Source organism: Carcharodon carcharias, chromosome 3 (assembly GCF_017639515.1).
Source record: "Carcharodon carcharias isolate sCarCar2 chromosome 3, sCarCar2.pri, whole genome shotgun sequence".
Classification (NCBI taxonomy): domain Eukaryota; kingdom Metazoa; phylum Chordata; class Chondrichthyes; order Lamniformes; family Lamnidae; genus Carcharodon; species Carcharodon carcharias.
The window spans coordinates 15,634,995-15,649,256 of NC_054469.1; the positions used below are offsets into that span (position 1 = coordinate 15,634,995).

Below are 14,262 nucleotides of genomic sequence, written 5' to 3' on the forward strand. Positions count from 1 at the left end.
GTGTTTGAAAACAATACTCCAGTATCCTTCAGGTAATCAAGGACCTGCAAGCTGAAAATAAATATTAGTTCAGAACTAGAATGTGCGTGGTAAATTCTTGGTTGTATAGCGATTTTGGGACGTCCAGAGGTTGTGAAAATACAAAGTCTGCCTTTATTTAAAAAGCTAATTCTCTCTGGAATGTTTTTAGGGAGCATGGACTTTCAGATTAAAGGGTCCTTTTATATCAAAAGAATCTTTGTGCAGACTGAAAGTGCTGTGACAGTTTGTGTTCAGGCGATATCTGTACTACACTAGTGTTTAGTGATTCCGATGCTTATGATAACTGCATCCCAATTAACTGCTTTGACCCTTGGATGTTGCAGACCTGTTGCTGGAAAGAGTTGTGGCTTGTATTAACAGCATGTGTCTCAGAACGGTGCGGGCACAAAATGCTTTCTGGAGAGCTAAAAATTACCTTGTTCTTAAAAGTCCATCATAGTTTCCCCATAGTGTCTCAGTGCAATGTTTGTTCAATGGAACTGAGAATGTGGCACACACAAAGGTCTCTGGTTGAATGCCCAGCCTGTACCCAGTTAGCAGGTCTCATGCGTTGTTATGCTGATGAGGAGGGGGAAAAGAATCAGCCAGAGGTTCTACCTCTGCTCAGAGATTGATAGAACCTCCTGTGCTGTTTCTAAGCTGGAGGCCGTTTGTCTCACTGTGCCCATGCTCTTTGATTGAGCTAACCAATTAATTCCATTTCAACCCTTTCCCCATAGCCCTGTAAACCTTCCCACTTTGAGTGTTTATCTAATTCCCATTTGAATGTTACTGTTGAAAATGTTTCCACCATCCTTTCAGGTAGTGCAGGAATATAAGAGCAGGAGTAGGCCATTCGGCTTGTTGAGCCTGCTGTGCCCTGCCATTCATTTAGATCATGGCTGATCATCTACCTCAACACTACTTTCCCACACTATCCCCATATCCCCTTGATGCCATTGGTATTCAGAAATCTGTCAATTTCTGTCTTGAACATGCTCAATGAATGAGCTTCCATAGCCCTCTGGGGTAGAGAATTCCAAAGATTCACCACTCTCTGAGTGAAGAAAGTCCTTCTCAGCTCAGTCTTAAATGGCCTATCCCTTATTCTGAGACTGTGACCTCTCGTTCTAGACTCACAAGCGAGGGGAAACATCCTATCGATGTCTACCCTATCACACCCTGTTAAGAACTTTTAAGTATCAATGAGATCACCTCTCATCCTTTGAAACTCTAGAGAATACAGGCCCCGTTTCCTCAATCTCTCCTCGTAAGGCAATCCACCATCCCAGGAATTAGCCTGGCGAGTCTCTGTTGCACTTCCTCTAGGGGAAGTATACCTCTCCTTAGATAAGGAGACAGAAACTGTACACAATACCCCAGGTGCAATCTCACCAATACCCTGTAAAATTGCAGCAAGACATCTTTACTCCTGTACTCAAATCCCTTGTGGTAAAGGCCAGCATATCATTTGTCCTCCTAATTGCTTGCTGCACTGCATGCTAGCTTTTAGTGACTCATGAACCAGGTCCCTTTAGACATCGACACTGAATTGCATGTCAGAGCTGATGTTATAAGCAAAAAAAAAAAATTAGATTTGGCAAAACATTGCCACAAAAAGACCAGATATATCCAGTAACGGTCGGATGTTGTGGCGGCAGTAATTCAGGAATTGGATGGTGATGACACCATGTTCATCTAAACTCCTTGGCAAAATGGCTGCTTTGAAACTGCTCAAGAATGTGGACTATTACCAGAGCCTGATTACTTAGTTCAGTTGGCCATCCTTCATCTGCTGGGTTTTGACAATGGCAATAAGTTACTCAGTACTATTGTCCCTGCCCCTGTAGGACCAATGCACGTTCTTCCCCCACACTGCATTCCTCCATCTGGACTGCACTGGACTGTCAGCCTGGACTTTGTGCTCAGGTCTCAGGAGTGCAATTTAAACTCTCCTCGGATGGCCATAAAAGATCCTGCGTTACAATTTTGAAGACGAGCAGGGGAGTTCTCCCGGGTAATTCTGACCAATATTCATCACTCTAGCGACAGCATTAAAAGATGTTACCTGACTTTTATTGCATTTCTTTTTGTGGGAGCTTGCTGTGCACAAAATTGGCTGACACACTTCCTATGTTACAACAGTGACTGCCCTTCAAAAGTTTAATTGGCTGTGAAGAGCTTTTCGATACCTTGAGGTAGTGAAATGTGATGTATTAATATAAGTTCTTTTCTATTACACTTAATTTTACTGTTAAGAGAATTATCAGACAAATATGGTTTGATGCTAAGCTACTGGATCATCTGATTTGCCACCTTGAACAGTTCAGGTATCTTATCTTTCTAGGGTGGTCCTTGTGGAGTTTTGGCTGCAATTCAGGCTTGTGTCTTACAAAAGTTGCTCTTCGAGGACCTAGCTAGCAGCAGCTGTGAGGCGCCGTAAGTAAGTGTGTGTGTGTCTGTGAGTGTGTTTCTGTGTGTTTGTATGTCTGAGTGTGTGTATGTGTACACTTTAACAGGAACACTTATAGCATCTAATACTTATAATACTGCTTTGCTGGCATTAACTCAAACAGACTGGTTATCAGGTAATGCGTCCCAGATTCATTTCTTAGAAAGCATTTAGTATTGTTGAACTGTGACCAGGTTTGGATGCACGGTTTTAATCGAAATGTGTGCTTGCAATTATTCAGTAGCTGGGTATATTTCCCTCCCATCACCAACTTGAAGGATGGCCAGCATTACAGACTGCTTAATGTGAAACCCCACATGGAGAAATTATTTCAAGCAGCATGCCATTCAGCATTGCTAGTGTAGACTACGCATGGGGTCTTGAAGACTGAATGAAAGTTTTGTGAGGATCATCTTCAATACACTTGGCTTTCAGCAATGTTTTCAGAAAAGTTGTTTACCTTCAAGTAGCCTTTCGTACTTCAATCTGTCCATTTGTTCCTGGAATTTCCTCCCCAAACCTCTCCAACTCCCTTTTTTCCTCTTCCTCTGAGCTGCTTCTTAAAACCCACCTCTTGGACCAATCTTTTAATCACCTGTCCTAATACCTGTGCGTGGCTTGGTGTCAAATTTTGTTTGATAACAAACCTGTGAAAGGCCTTGGAAACAATTCTAACTACATTAGAAGCATTATATAAATACAAGTTGTTGCAATGAAGTAATTGTTTTTCTCCCCTCCTTCTGCCCCACAGGGATTTGCAGCCGACCAATGCTCAACGATCACAGTGTCTCGCGTTGGCTATTGCAGACATATTATGGCGTGCTGGGGACAGGAGACGAGCAGTAGTTGCTCTGTAAGTACACAGTACGGAAAGGATCAGGGTAGGGTGAGATTTTAATGGTCTCAGCGCACAGCAGGAGCAAGCTGGGCTGAAAGGCCATTCATCTGTTGCCCACTCTTGTCTCTGAGGCAGCAGGCTATGGGCTGAAGGACAAAATGTATGCTGGCACACTCCCAGTGCAGCACTGAGGGAGTGCTGCACTGTCATAGGTGCTGTCCTTTGGATGAGGTATTAAATAGAGGCCTCAACTGATACCAATTGAGCCATGGCTGATATCTGAATAGTAAATTACCAATATTATGAAGGTTTAAAATTAATGGCTCTGTGCACTTTCTGTTCACACTTCCTTGAGCCTCAGGGAAAGAACCAAATTTACAGTATGTAAGTGTGAAGTCTCTATGTAAGGGATTAAACCTTCCTATAAAATAGAACTGTAAAGCGCTATGAGACAATGTGATAAAATGACAAGGTTCTTTTACCCTTGCAGTAGGGCGATAAACATTAATTTGGGGAATGCCCGTTGCATGTTCATCTTTCAGGATAGTGTCTTTGGCCCAAACCTCTTCAGCTGCTTCACCAATAACCTTCCTTCCATCATAAGGTCAGAAGTGGGGATGTTTGCTGATGATTGCACAATATTCAGCACCATTCATGACTCCTCAGACACTGAAGCAGTCCATGTCCAAATGCAGCAAGACCTGGACAGTATCCAGTCTTGGGCTGACAAGTAGCAAATAACATTCAAGCCACAAAAATGCCAGGCAAAGGCCATCTCCAACAAGAGACAATCTAACCATGACCCCTTGACATTCAATGTCATTGCCATCACTGAATCCTCCACTATCAACATCCTGGGGGTTACCATTGACCCAGAAACTGAACTGGGCCAGCCATATAAATACTGTGGCTACAAGAGTAGGCCAGAGGCTAGGAATCCTGTGGCGAGTGACTCACCTCCTGACACTCCAAAGCCTGTCCACCATCTACAAGGCACAAGTCAGGAGTGTGATGGAATACTCTCCACTTGCCTGGTTGAGTGCAGCTCCCATAACAGTCAAGAAGCTTGACACCATCCAGGACAAAGCAGCCTGCTTGATTGCCACCCCTTTCACAAACATTCACTCCCTCCACCATTGACACCCAGTAGCAGCAGTGTGTACCATCTACAAGATGCACTGCAGGAACTCATCAAGCCTCCTTAGGCAGTACCTTCCAACTCATGACCATTAACATCTAGGAGGACAAGGGCAACAGACTCATGGGAGCACCACCACCTGGAAGTTCCCCTCCAAGTCACACACCATCCTGGCTTGGAAATATATCACCGTTCCTTCACTGTCACTGGGTCAAAATCCAAGAACTCCCTTCCAAACAGCACTGTGGGTGTACCTACACCACATGGACTGCAGCGGTTCAAGAAGGCAGCTCACCACCACCTTCTCAAGGGCAATTAGGGATGAGGAATAAATGTTGGCCCTGCCAGCAAAGCCCACATCCAGTAAATATATAAAAAAAGACATATATTGACCCACTATTCCAAATCTTCAGGTATACTGGCAGAGCCCAACAGGAATTGAAGGGCACTCCATTTTGTGCATTGCAACACTGCTTGTTTTACAACTGTAACTCTTTGTTCCAGGTCAACAGGAAGACAGCAATTTATCCCGGCAGGAAAATATAAAGCTGATGGGACAATTGAAACGGTACTTGTTCACGGAAAGTGGTTTTAATTTTTTTACGCAGTGAGTTGTTATGCTGTGGAATTTACTGTCTGAATGGGGAGTGGAAGGAGATTCAGTGGTAACTTTCAAACAGGATTTGGTTAAATAAAAAGTGAAAAAAGAAAGACTTGAATTGTTGAGGTGCCTTTCGTCACCTCAGGAAGTTCCAAAGCCTTTTACAGCTAATTAGGTACTTTTGAAGTGTATTTTCTGTAGGAAACGCTGCAGCCAACATGCACACAATGGCATGCACACTAACAGCAATGTGATGGTGACCAGACAATCTGTTCTGGTGATGTTGGCTTAGGGATAAATATTGGCCAGGATACCAGCAGAAAGCTCCTTCACTGATCTTCATAATAGCGCGATTGGAACTTTTCCATCCACCCTAGGGCAGGCAGGTATTCAGTTTAATCAGTTAGACTCATAGATGGTTACAGCGTTGAAGGAGGCTGTTCGGCCCATCGTTTCCACGCTGGTCAACAAAAAATCTGGCTACACTAATCCCGTTTTCTAGTGCTTGGCCCTTAGCCCTGGCAGCTATGGCAACATAAGTGAATATCTAAATACTTCTTAAATGTTATGAGAGTTTCTGACTCAACCACCCTTTCAGGTAGTGAGTTCCAGACTCCCACCACCCTCCGGGTGAAAAAATCTCTCCACAACTCCCCTCTTAGCCTTCTACCTCTTACCTTAAATCTATGCCCCTGGTTATTGACCCCTCTCCTAATGGAAAAAGTGCTTTCCTATCTATGCCCCTCATAATCTTATACACTTCTACCAGGTCCCCTCTCAACCTTCGCTGCTCCAAGGAAAACAAACCCAGCCTATCCAATCTTTCCTCATAGCTCAGACCCTCCAGCCCAGGCAGCATCCTGGTAAATCTCCTCTGCACCCTCCCCAGTGTAATCACATCCTTCCTATATGTTGGTGACCAGAACTGCACGCAGTACTCCAGCTGTGGCCTAACCAGCGTTTTATACAGTTTCAGCATATCATATGCCTCGGCTAATAAAGGCAAGTATCCCATATGCCTTCTTAACCACCTTATCTACCTGCCCTGCTACCCTTGGGGATCTAAGGATATGCCCACCAAGGTCCCCCCCTTTGATCTTCAGTATTTTCCAGGAACTACCATTCATAGTGTAATCCCTTGCCTTGTTAGCCATCCCCACGTCACATTTTTCTGGGTTGAAATCCATTTGCCACTGCTCTGCCCACCTGACCGGTCCAGTGATATCCTCCTCACTATTTACCACCCTACCAATTTTCGTGTCATTCGCGAACTTCTTGATCATACCCCCTACGTTTAAGTCCAAATCATTTATGTACATGACAAACAGCAAGGACCCAGCACCGAGCCCTGCGGAACCCCACTGGAAACAGACTTACACTTATCCACTTATTCGACAGTGCAGTGCTCCCTCAGTACAGGAGTGTCCACCTAGATTGTTCTAGAGTGGAAGTTGAATCAAAAACCTTCATACTGAAGTGAGAGTGCCACTCCTTGAAGGGGAAGTAATTGGAGAGATTTTGGGAAAGGAGAGGGAAGTGGCTCTAATTGGATAGCACTTTCAAAAGACCTCCGCCTGTATCTTTCAATTTTTTTTTGTTGAGAGGAGCATTTTTGTTTAACCTTTTAAGAAAAAATGTCCGACAGTTTCCCTGTTCAATGCAGCCTTTCGAGCCTGACAGCTTCTGCTACCAGATCTGTGCTAACCCTACCCTAGACATTGCTACTGAGATTGGAATGAAAATGGCGTACAGTGCCTTGAGCATTGTGTTTTGAATCACATTTCAATATCACCAGGAACATGCATTTTTGTGACAACAGCAACTTGTATTTATATACCGCCTTTAACATAATAAAGCATCCCAAGGTGCTTCCCAGGGGCCTTGCCCAAAAATAGATATTTTATCAAAGCTTTTCGTCTTGCACTCATCAGAACAATTCTCAATAATACCAATGTAAGGGAAAACAGCAAATTTATACTGTATGAGAAGACTGTGTTGATTGGTTGGCAAGTGAACTCTGATTGGTAGGGGTGTTGCCATGGAGAATGCACCAGTTGATGGTGACTGACAGTTAACTGCCAAACATTGTTTGAAATTTAAACCAGGCAGCTTGACACTGATTGGTCAAGACATTGCCCTGGGAAATGAACCAGCGAATGTGTGTCAGTTATTTTGTTTAGTCGAAACAGGGGCAATGTGTGTACATGTTCTTTCTGTCTGCAAAGAACAGAGCACGAAATTGTGCCTCAACCTTGTCGCAGTGTGTAGCAACTCCAGAGAGCAATTTTGGAGAATGATATACTGTCATATGTACCATCTTTTGGATGAGACATGAAGCCAAGGCTTTGATTACCCCTCAGACTGACTTGTAGAAGTGCTTTGGGACATTCTTAAGATGGAAAACACAACGTCAGTTTTCACATATACACTGATGACACCCAGCTTTCCTTATCCCACCTCTCTTGATGCTCCACTATTTCTAAATTGTCTGATTCCATGTCTGATATCCAGTACTGAATGAGCAGAACTTTTCCCCAAATAAATATTGGGAAGACCGAAGCCATTGTCTTCGGTCCCTGCCACAAACGTCACTCCCTAACCACTTCAACCCCCACCCTGTTAACTGCCTGACGCTTACCCAGACGTCACAACCTTGGTCTCATATTTGACCTTGAGATGAGCCTACAATCAAACATCCACATCATTACTATGTTTATTTCCATCTCCTGACGCTGCCTCTAGCTCAGGTCATCTGCTGCTGGAACCCTTACTCATGGCTTTGTTATCTTTAGACTTGTTTATTCTAAAGCACTCTGGATAGCCTACCATGCTGCACTTGAGGCTACCCAAAACTCTACTGCCAGTGTCTTAACTAGCATCAAGTCTCACTCAACCATCATGTCTGTTCTCGACAACCTACATTGGCTCCTGGTTAAGCAGCACCTTGATTTTAAAATTCTCATTCTTCTTCTGAAATCCTTCCATGACTTTGCCCCTCCCTATCTCTGTAATCTCATTAAAGGTGCAAAATTGTTGGGATAAGGGCCTGGATTTTACAAGGCTTCGCATTTCCTGCACCCTGACCCAACCCCAACTAAACAGTTGGTAGGGAATCTTCCCACCAAAAGCTGGCTGCCCCCATCTGGGGCAGAAGTCCTGCCTTAGAGAGCTGCTGGCCAATCTGATGGGCTGGCAGCTCTGTAGCCCCATCAGCACCATGTTTGAGTGGTGGCTACTGCCTGGATACAGGCAGTCTCCAAACAAGAGCCAGGCTTCAAGGTATGTCTGGGGTATTGGTGGTGCCTAACTAGGAGACCCCAGTGATGGGGTTGGGGTAAAGGGGGTGGGGGACCAGGTTTGAGAGGCCATGTGGGGTGCTAAAGTGGGGTATGAATTTTGGGGATCCCTCCAGTGGGCACTGGGGATCCCAAAAGGAGATCCATCTCCCTCTTGCCCGACACCAGCCTGCGCAACTAAAACTGCTGGTCTACCCAACTGGTGTAGGTCTTCCCATGCTGCAGGTAAAATAGCGGCGGAGATGGAATGAGGTGCTTGAGGGGCTCAACAGGCCCGAGGGTGGGCATGCTCTTTGACGTCTCTTTCACCCACTGTCATATAGGGAACAGGTCAGGGGCGGGTGGAAAGGTGGAAGGTCAAGCATATTTTATGAGGCCCCCTCCACCATCAAATAGCCTGATGGAGGGGCCATAAAATACAACCTGAGGAGTTTGTCATATGAGGAAAGGTTGAGGAGATTGTGCCTATACTCATTGGAGTTTAGAAGAATGGGAGGTGATCATATTAAAACATAAGATTTTGATGGGACTATGGGACTTGAGAGGGTAGATGTTGAGAGAATGTTTCCTCTTGTTGGGGATCCTAGAACTAGGGGGCATGGTTTTAAAATAAGGGGCCTCCCATTAAAGGAGGAGATGAGGAGGAATTTCTTCTCTGAGGATTGATAGTATTTAGAATTCTCTTCCCTGGTGAGCAGCGGCACGTGGGTCGTTGAATGTACTAAAGGCCGAATTGGACAGATTTTTGATTGACAAGGGAGTCGAGCATTATGGGGGGCAGGCAGGAAAGTAGAATTAAGGCCACCTACAAATTAACCATGATGTTGTTGAATGGTGGAGCAGGCCCGAGAGGTTGAATGGCCTAATCTTGCTATTTCTTATGTCCTCAAAGGTGCTATAAAAAGGCAAGTTCCTTGAACAGATTTGTATAAAATAGCAGCAGTTTTAATACAATTTTTAAGATTCAACAGTTTCCCTTCTTAGAATCCACTGGCGTGCAAAATTATATTTAATCACAGGAGGTGAATGAGGCCAAACAAAACTATTGTAGGGGGCTTCTTCAAACCTTTATCAACTTGTTTTGAAGTAATTAATGACGTACATTTCCTTTCAGATTATACTGAATACCCTGACGAACTTCCAGGACCTGACAACTTTTCTTCAGCAAAATGTTGGCCAGGTTTGAACCACTCATTTACTTCTTGTATTTTGTTGGCTTGAGCACTTACTTTAAAAAAAAATAAAGCAAAAAAACTTACTGAAGATATATAACAGACACCACGGCACCTACTGAGAGAAAAGGTAGCTTCAGGTTTAGGGTGGGAAGTGTAGATGGAATTCAGACAGTAAACTTGGATCTCATATAAAACTACCTGTATGCTAACCTGCACCAAACCCCATTCACCCATCCACCCCTGTGTTTGTTGATCTACATTAGCTTCTGGTCCACCAACAGATCACTTGTAAAAATTCTCAACTCTCTTAAATCCCTACATGAACTCATCCCTCCTCATCTCTGTAACCTCCACCATTCCTACAACCATTCCATAGAAAAATAGCAGGAGTAGGTCCTTCGACCCTTCGAGCCTGCTCCACCATTCCAGAGTTCTGTGTCCTCCAACTTGTGCACCTCCTTCCCTTTGATCCACCGTTGACAGCCATGCCTTCAGCCGACTACTTATAAGCTTGGGAATTATCTGGTTAAACCTTTTTGCCTCTCCACCTCTCACTCCCCTGCTTGAAGCCCTCCTCATAGCCTACCTCTTTGACTAAGCTTTTGGCTGCCTGCTCTAATTTTTCTTTCTTTGTCTCTGTGCTTTTTGTCTGATTATCTACCTACAGAGTGCCTTTGAATGTTTTGAATTAAAGGTGCGACCGAAATGCAAGTTCTTATCTGACTTTATTTCTCAGAGAATCACCGACTGATGTATTTGTTAATTGTGTTTGTTTCAGGTCTCCAGCAGTTGCAGTTTTTCTATCTTTTAGTGGGTCTGGTGGTGTTGGTGAGAGAAGTAAGGAGTATTTGTAGAGTGCATAATGCAGAGACCAGTGAAGCGTGTGGGTATTTGCTGGAAGAAGCTGCAGTTCCCCCCACAGAGCCTGGACAATCGTCTGCAGTGTCATTTTTGGAGTAAATAGTGAAAGAGCCAAGTTTTAATGGTGATGTGTGTGACATCCATTGTGAAGCACAGAGGCCACTGTGTGTACTTTCTTGCTGTTGCTGTTATCAACATTAAGCCATTTTTTTTATGCTTACCTGCAAGATTGAATTGTTCAATTATCTGCTCTTATAAATATTTGCAAGGACCTACTGGAGAAAAGCTTTTCCATAGAACCCGAGAAGTCTACAGCACAGGAGGTGGCCACTCAGTCCAACAACCTGAAAACCAATCCCATTACCACTTCCTTTACTCATAGCTCTGTGTCTTTCATTGCTTCAAATAATGTTTCCTTAAAAAGATGCAAAGTCTCTCCCTCTGGTAAACCTTTTAGTCCTGGTATCGTTCTAGTGAATTTGCATTGCACCTACTCCAAGCCCAATCCTTTCTGAGGTGCAGTGAACACTGTGGTCTAACCAAACTAGTGCCTCCCTGACAGGAATATTTTAAAATTGGAATTTTGCAGGTTTCTGGGGCAGACATAATGCACAATGCCTCTAATGCACAATTGGTGAAGCCACAAGCTCAAATCAATGAGCACTCATGCCTACATCAGCAGATCTTCTCTTACCTTTAGCCTGCATCTTCTCTCTGCAGCCTTTTTCTGTCTTGCTTTACATTATCAATATTATTGTGTTGGTTCTCCCACTGAAATTCCCCTTGATTTGCCTGAGTTTCAAATATAATATCCTATATCGTCCTTGCTCCATTCTCACTGCGTTGAAATCAAAAACTCACCACAATGTCTACTACTCTATCTCTGCATTTCCCAGGACCCCAAAAGCCAGATTTCCTATCTTCCCTTAGATATTCCTGCATCTTGATAGTCCACAGGCAGATCTAATGGGCCGAATTTAATGCCCTCCCTGTGACAAGTTTGGTGGCAGGGGGTGGTCTTTGGGCCCCCACCACCTTCCCGTCTCTGCAACTTAAGAGTCTCATCCTGCTGCTGCTGGTCTCCACCCAGCGGTGGGTGGGGGCTTAGCATGCGGAAGCCCGAAAAGCAAACCCTGTTGGGGTGCTTAGGGGCTCCTGGGGTGTAGGAGGTGGGGGTAATTGAAGTTCCTTCATTCAAAGGCACTCGGTTCCTTATCAAGGGATCCAACATTCAGAAGGGGCGGGCCCACTGAGAGCCACCTCCCTGTCCTTGCTGCTGACCCCCGCATCTCCGTGCCCCTTGCCCCTCCATCTGTGGCCCGGGCCCATCAGTGAACCTAGGTGTCTGGTATGTACAGTACTGGCACCAGCCACCGTTCCCTCAGTAGTGCTGGCAGCAATATGAGCTGCCCGCCTCTGATTGGCAGGTAGCTCTCAGCAGGCAGGAGTTCCCAGAGTCCTTGAACCTGGCGAAGACTTACTGCTGCCCGGTTAAGTGCCTAATTGGCACTTAATTCAGCGGGCCTTCCTGAAAAGAGGCAATACAGGGTTCTTGCTGGCTCCCAAGCTGACGGGCAAGACCCCCGTTGCCTCCATTAATTGCTCTATGTATTAAATTGGTTTTTGACAGTGGCTATCAAATGGCACCTACTCACCAATAACCAGGGTGTCCAATCATCCTGTATCTGAGCAAACTGGCCCGTGTTCCAGGTTGCATGGTACTGGGATGTCCCGTAATTTGGTCCTTTAAGTTTCGAGCATGTACAGTTCCTGATCTTCTCCCATTTGTTCTGACAGCCTTGGCAGTACCCCATCCCACCCCACCCCGTACTCTGGCAGCACATTTCCCCTAGCCCTCCCAGCTCATACAGACCCCTATGGCAGGCCGTCCCTTTAATTTTCTCAGTGAGAGTTGGTCACCCTGCCAGTACCATGTTCACTGTTGGTCACTTTGGGTTCCACAAGGATGACTCAGCTCCTGTCCTCACTGCAGTCAGGTAGAGGCATAGCTTCTTTCATGGGGGAGCACAAGGTTCACTTGCACAAACGGCCTATAACACTGAATCTCGGCAAAACACCTAGCGTAAAAACTTAATAAAGTAACACCCTTCAACAGAACTGGCAACTGATCTTTCTTCTGATACTGATTGACTTGCTAGAGTTTATGAATTTTCTTCAGAGACAATTTTACTGTGTTTTCTGGAAGTTTTTGAGTATATTATTTATTTACAGGCAGTACTCACGCAAGTTAACTGAACTGGAGGTGTACCATGTACTGTGGCCAGGAGGATAAGGGGCAATACACTCATACCGATGGTGAATTGTGCAGCTCACCATGCCACTTCTCATTTTTTGTTTATTCTTTCACGGAATGTAGGCGTCGCTGGAAGGCCGGCGTTTGTTGTCCATCCCTAATTGCCCTTGAACTGCGTGGCTTGCTAGCCCATTTCAGAGAACAGCTAAGTCAGCCACTTGTTATAGATCTGGAGTCACATAAAGGCCAGATTAGGTAAGGATAGCAAATGGGTTTTTATGATGATCGATGATGGTTTCATGGTCACCATTACTTTCAATTCCAGATTTATTAAATGAATTTAAATTCCATCAACTGCATGTTGGTATTTGAACCTATGTCCCCAGAGCACTAGCCTAAGCCTCTGGATTTCTAGTCCAGCAACATTACCACTATACCACCATCTCATTAACTGTTGGTACCTGCTGCCTGCCACTTGAGGGTTCATATTATGTAGAATTGCATATCACTTTATAGCACAAAAAGAGGCTATTCAGCCCAATATGTTTGTGCTCCACATGACCCTCCTCCAACCTGCTTCTTCTCACCATAACAGCAAATGGATGTTACCAGGTGGAGAATTTTAGCTAAGAGGGAAGATTGGGTAGGCTGGGGTTGTTTTCTTTGGAACAGAGAAGACTGAGAGGAGATTAAATTGAGGTGCATAAAATTATGAGGGACCTAGTCTGTGTGGCTAGGAAGGACCTATTTCCATTCGCAGAAAGGTCAACAACCAGAGGGGAGGGGGGCATAGATTTCAAGTAATTGATAGAGGGAAGTTGAATACTTTTTTCACACAAAAGGGCGTGGGGATCTAGAATTCACTGCCTGGAAGGGATTGCAAAGGCAGAAACCCTCTTTGCATTTTAAAAACACATGAATATGTATTTGAGATGTTGTAATCTACAGGTTTATGGATCGAAAGGTAGGATTAGACTGAATAGCTCTTTATCGGCTGGCATGGACTTGATGGACCAAACAGCTGCCTCCTGTATTGCAGATCGTTCTGCATTGTTTGTTCTAAATCCGTGATCGTCAGATGTCTAACGACCAACTTATTCTTCCTGTTGGCTAACAACAATAACCCTGCATTCTGATGGTCCAGCATGTTAGATTAACCTAACTGGATAAACTGCAGGAACCAGCTTGAATAAAGGTGCTTAAACACAGGCAGCCCAGTGTAGGTTTGGGAATCCCCAAGTGCGAGTTCTCCCAACTGACACTGAGCGCTTTTTGATTTTGCTAAGTGGGTTGTGCCTTAGTTCTGAAGGAGTGGGAAAGCAGAAAACCTACAGCTGGGTGTATTTTCTATATAGATTTTCCTTCTGCAAATGCATGGGTTAAAACACCTCCCATCCAAAACAATATACTGCATATAGGCACAAGAATGGCTAAAGACCAGAGAGGCCTTGTGGTCCATCTTGACCAGTCTAATGGTCACAAAAAATATTGTAACATGTCTCAAACTCCTCCATGGATTTCTGTGTGTTGAGCAAATCCAGTGCCTCTGAAATTTGTCAACAGTATCCACTTCTGTTGACTCCAAACTGTCATGCTGGAATGTACTGGTGGTGGAAATACATTCAA

General features: G+C 44.6%; 1 protein-coding gene across 4 annotated transcripts in view; it reads left to right on the forward strand.

Annotated features, from left to right (window-relative positions):
• The window catches only part of mindy4 (MINDY lysine 48 deubiquitinase 4), a 194,384-nt gene that overhangs the window by 83,454 nt on the left and 96,668 nt on the right, over window positions 1-14,262 (forward strand). For all 4 annotated transcript variants that reach the window (XR_005942690.1, XM_041185172.1, XM_041185170.1 and 1 more), the window contains exons 9-12: window positions 2,369-2,460; window positions 3,225-3,326; window positions 4,954-5,017; window positions 9,461-9,526. Coding sequence is in view for 3 of the 4 variants with exons in the window: in XM_041185172.1 (XP_041041106.1) it covers window positions 2,369-2,460; window positions 3,225-3,326; window positions 4,954-5,017; window positions 9,461-9,526 (324 nt within the window). In the remaining variant the exon portion in view is untranslated. The remainder of the gene's footprint in view (window positions 1-2,368; window positions 2,461-3,224; window positions 3,327-4,953; window positions 5,018-9,460; window positions 9,527-14,262) is intronic.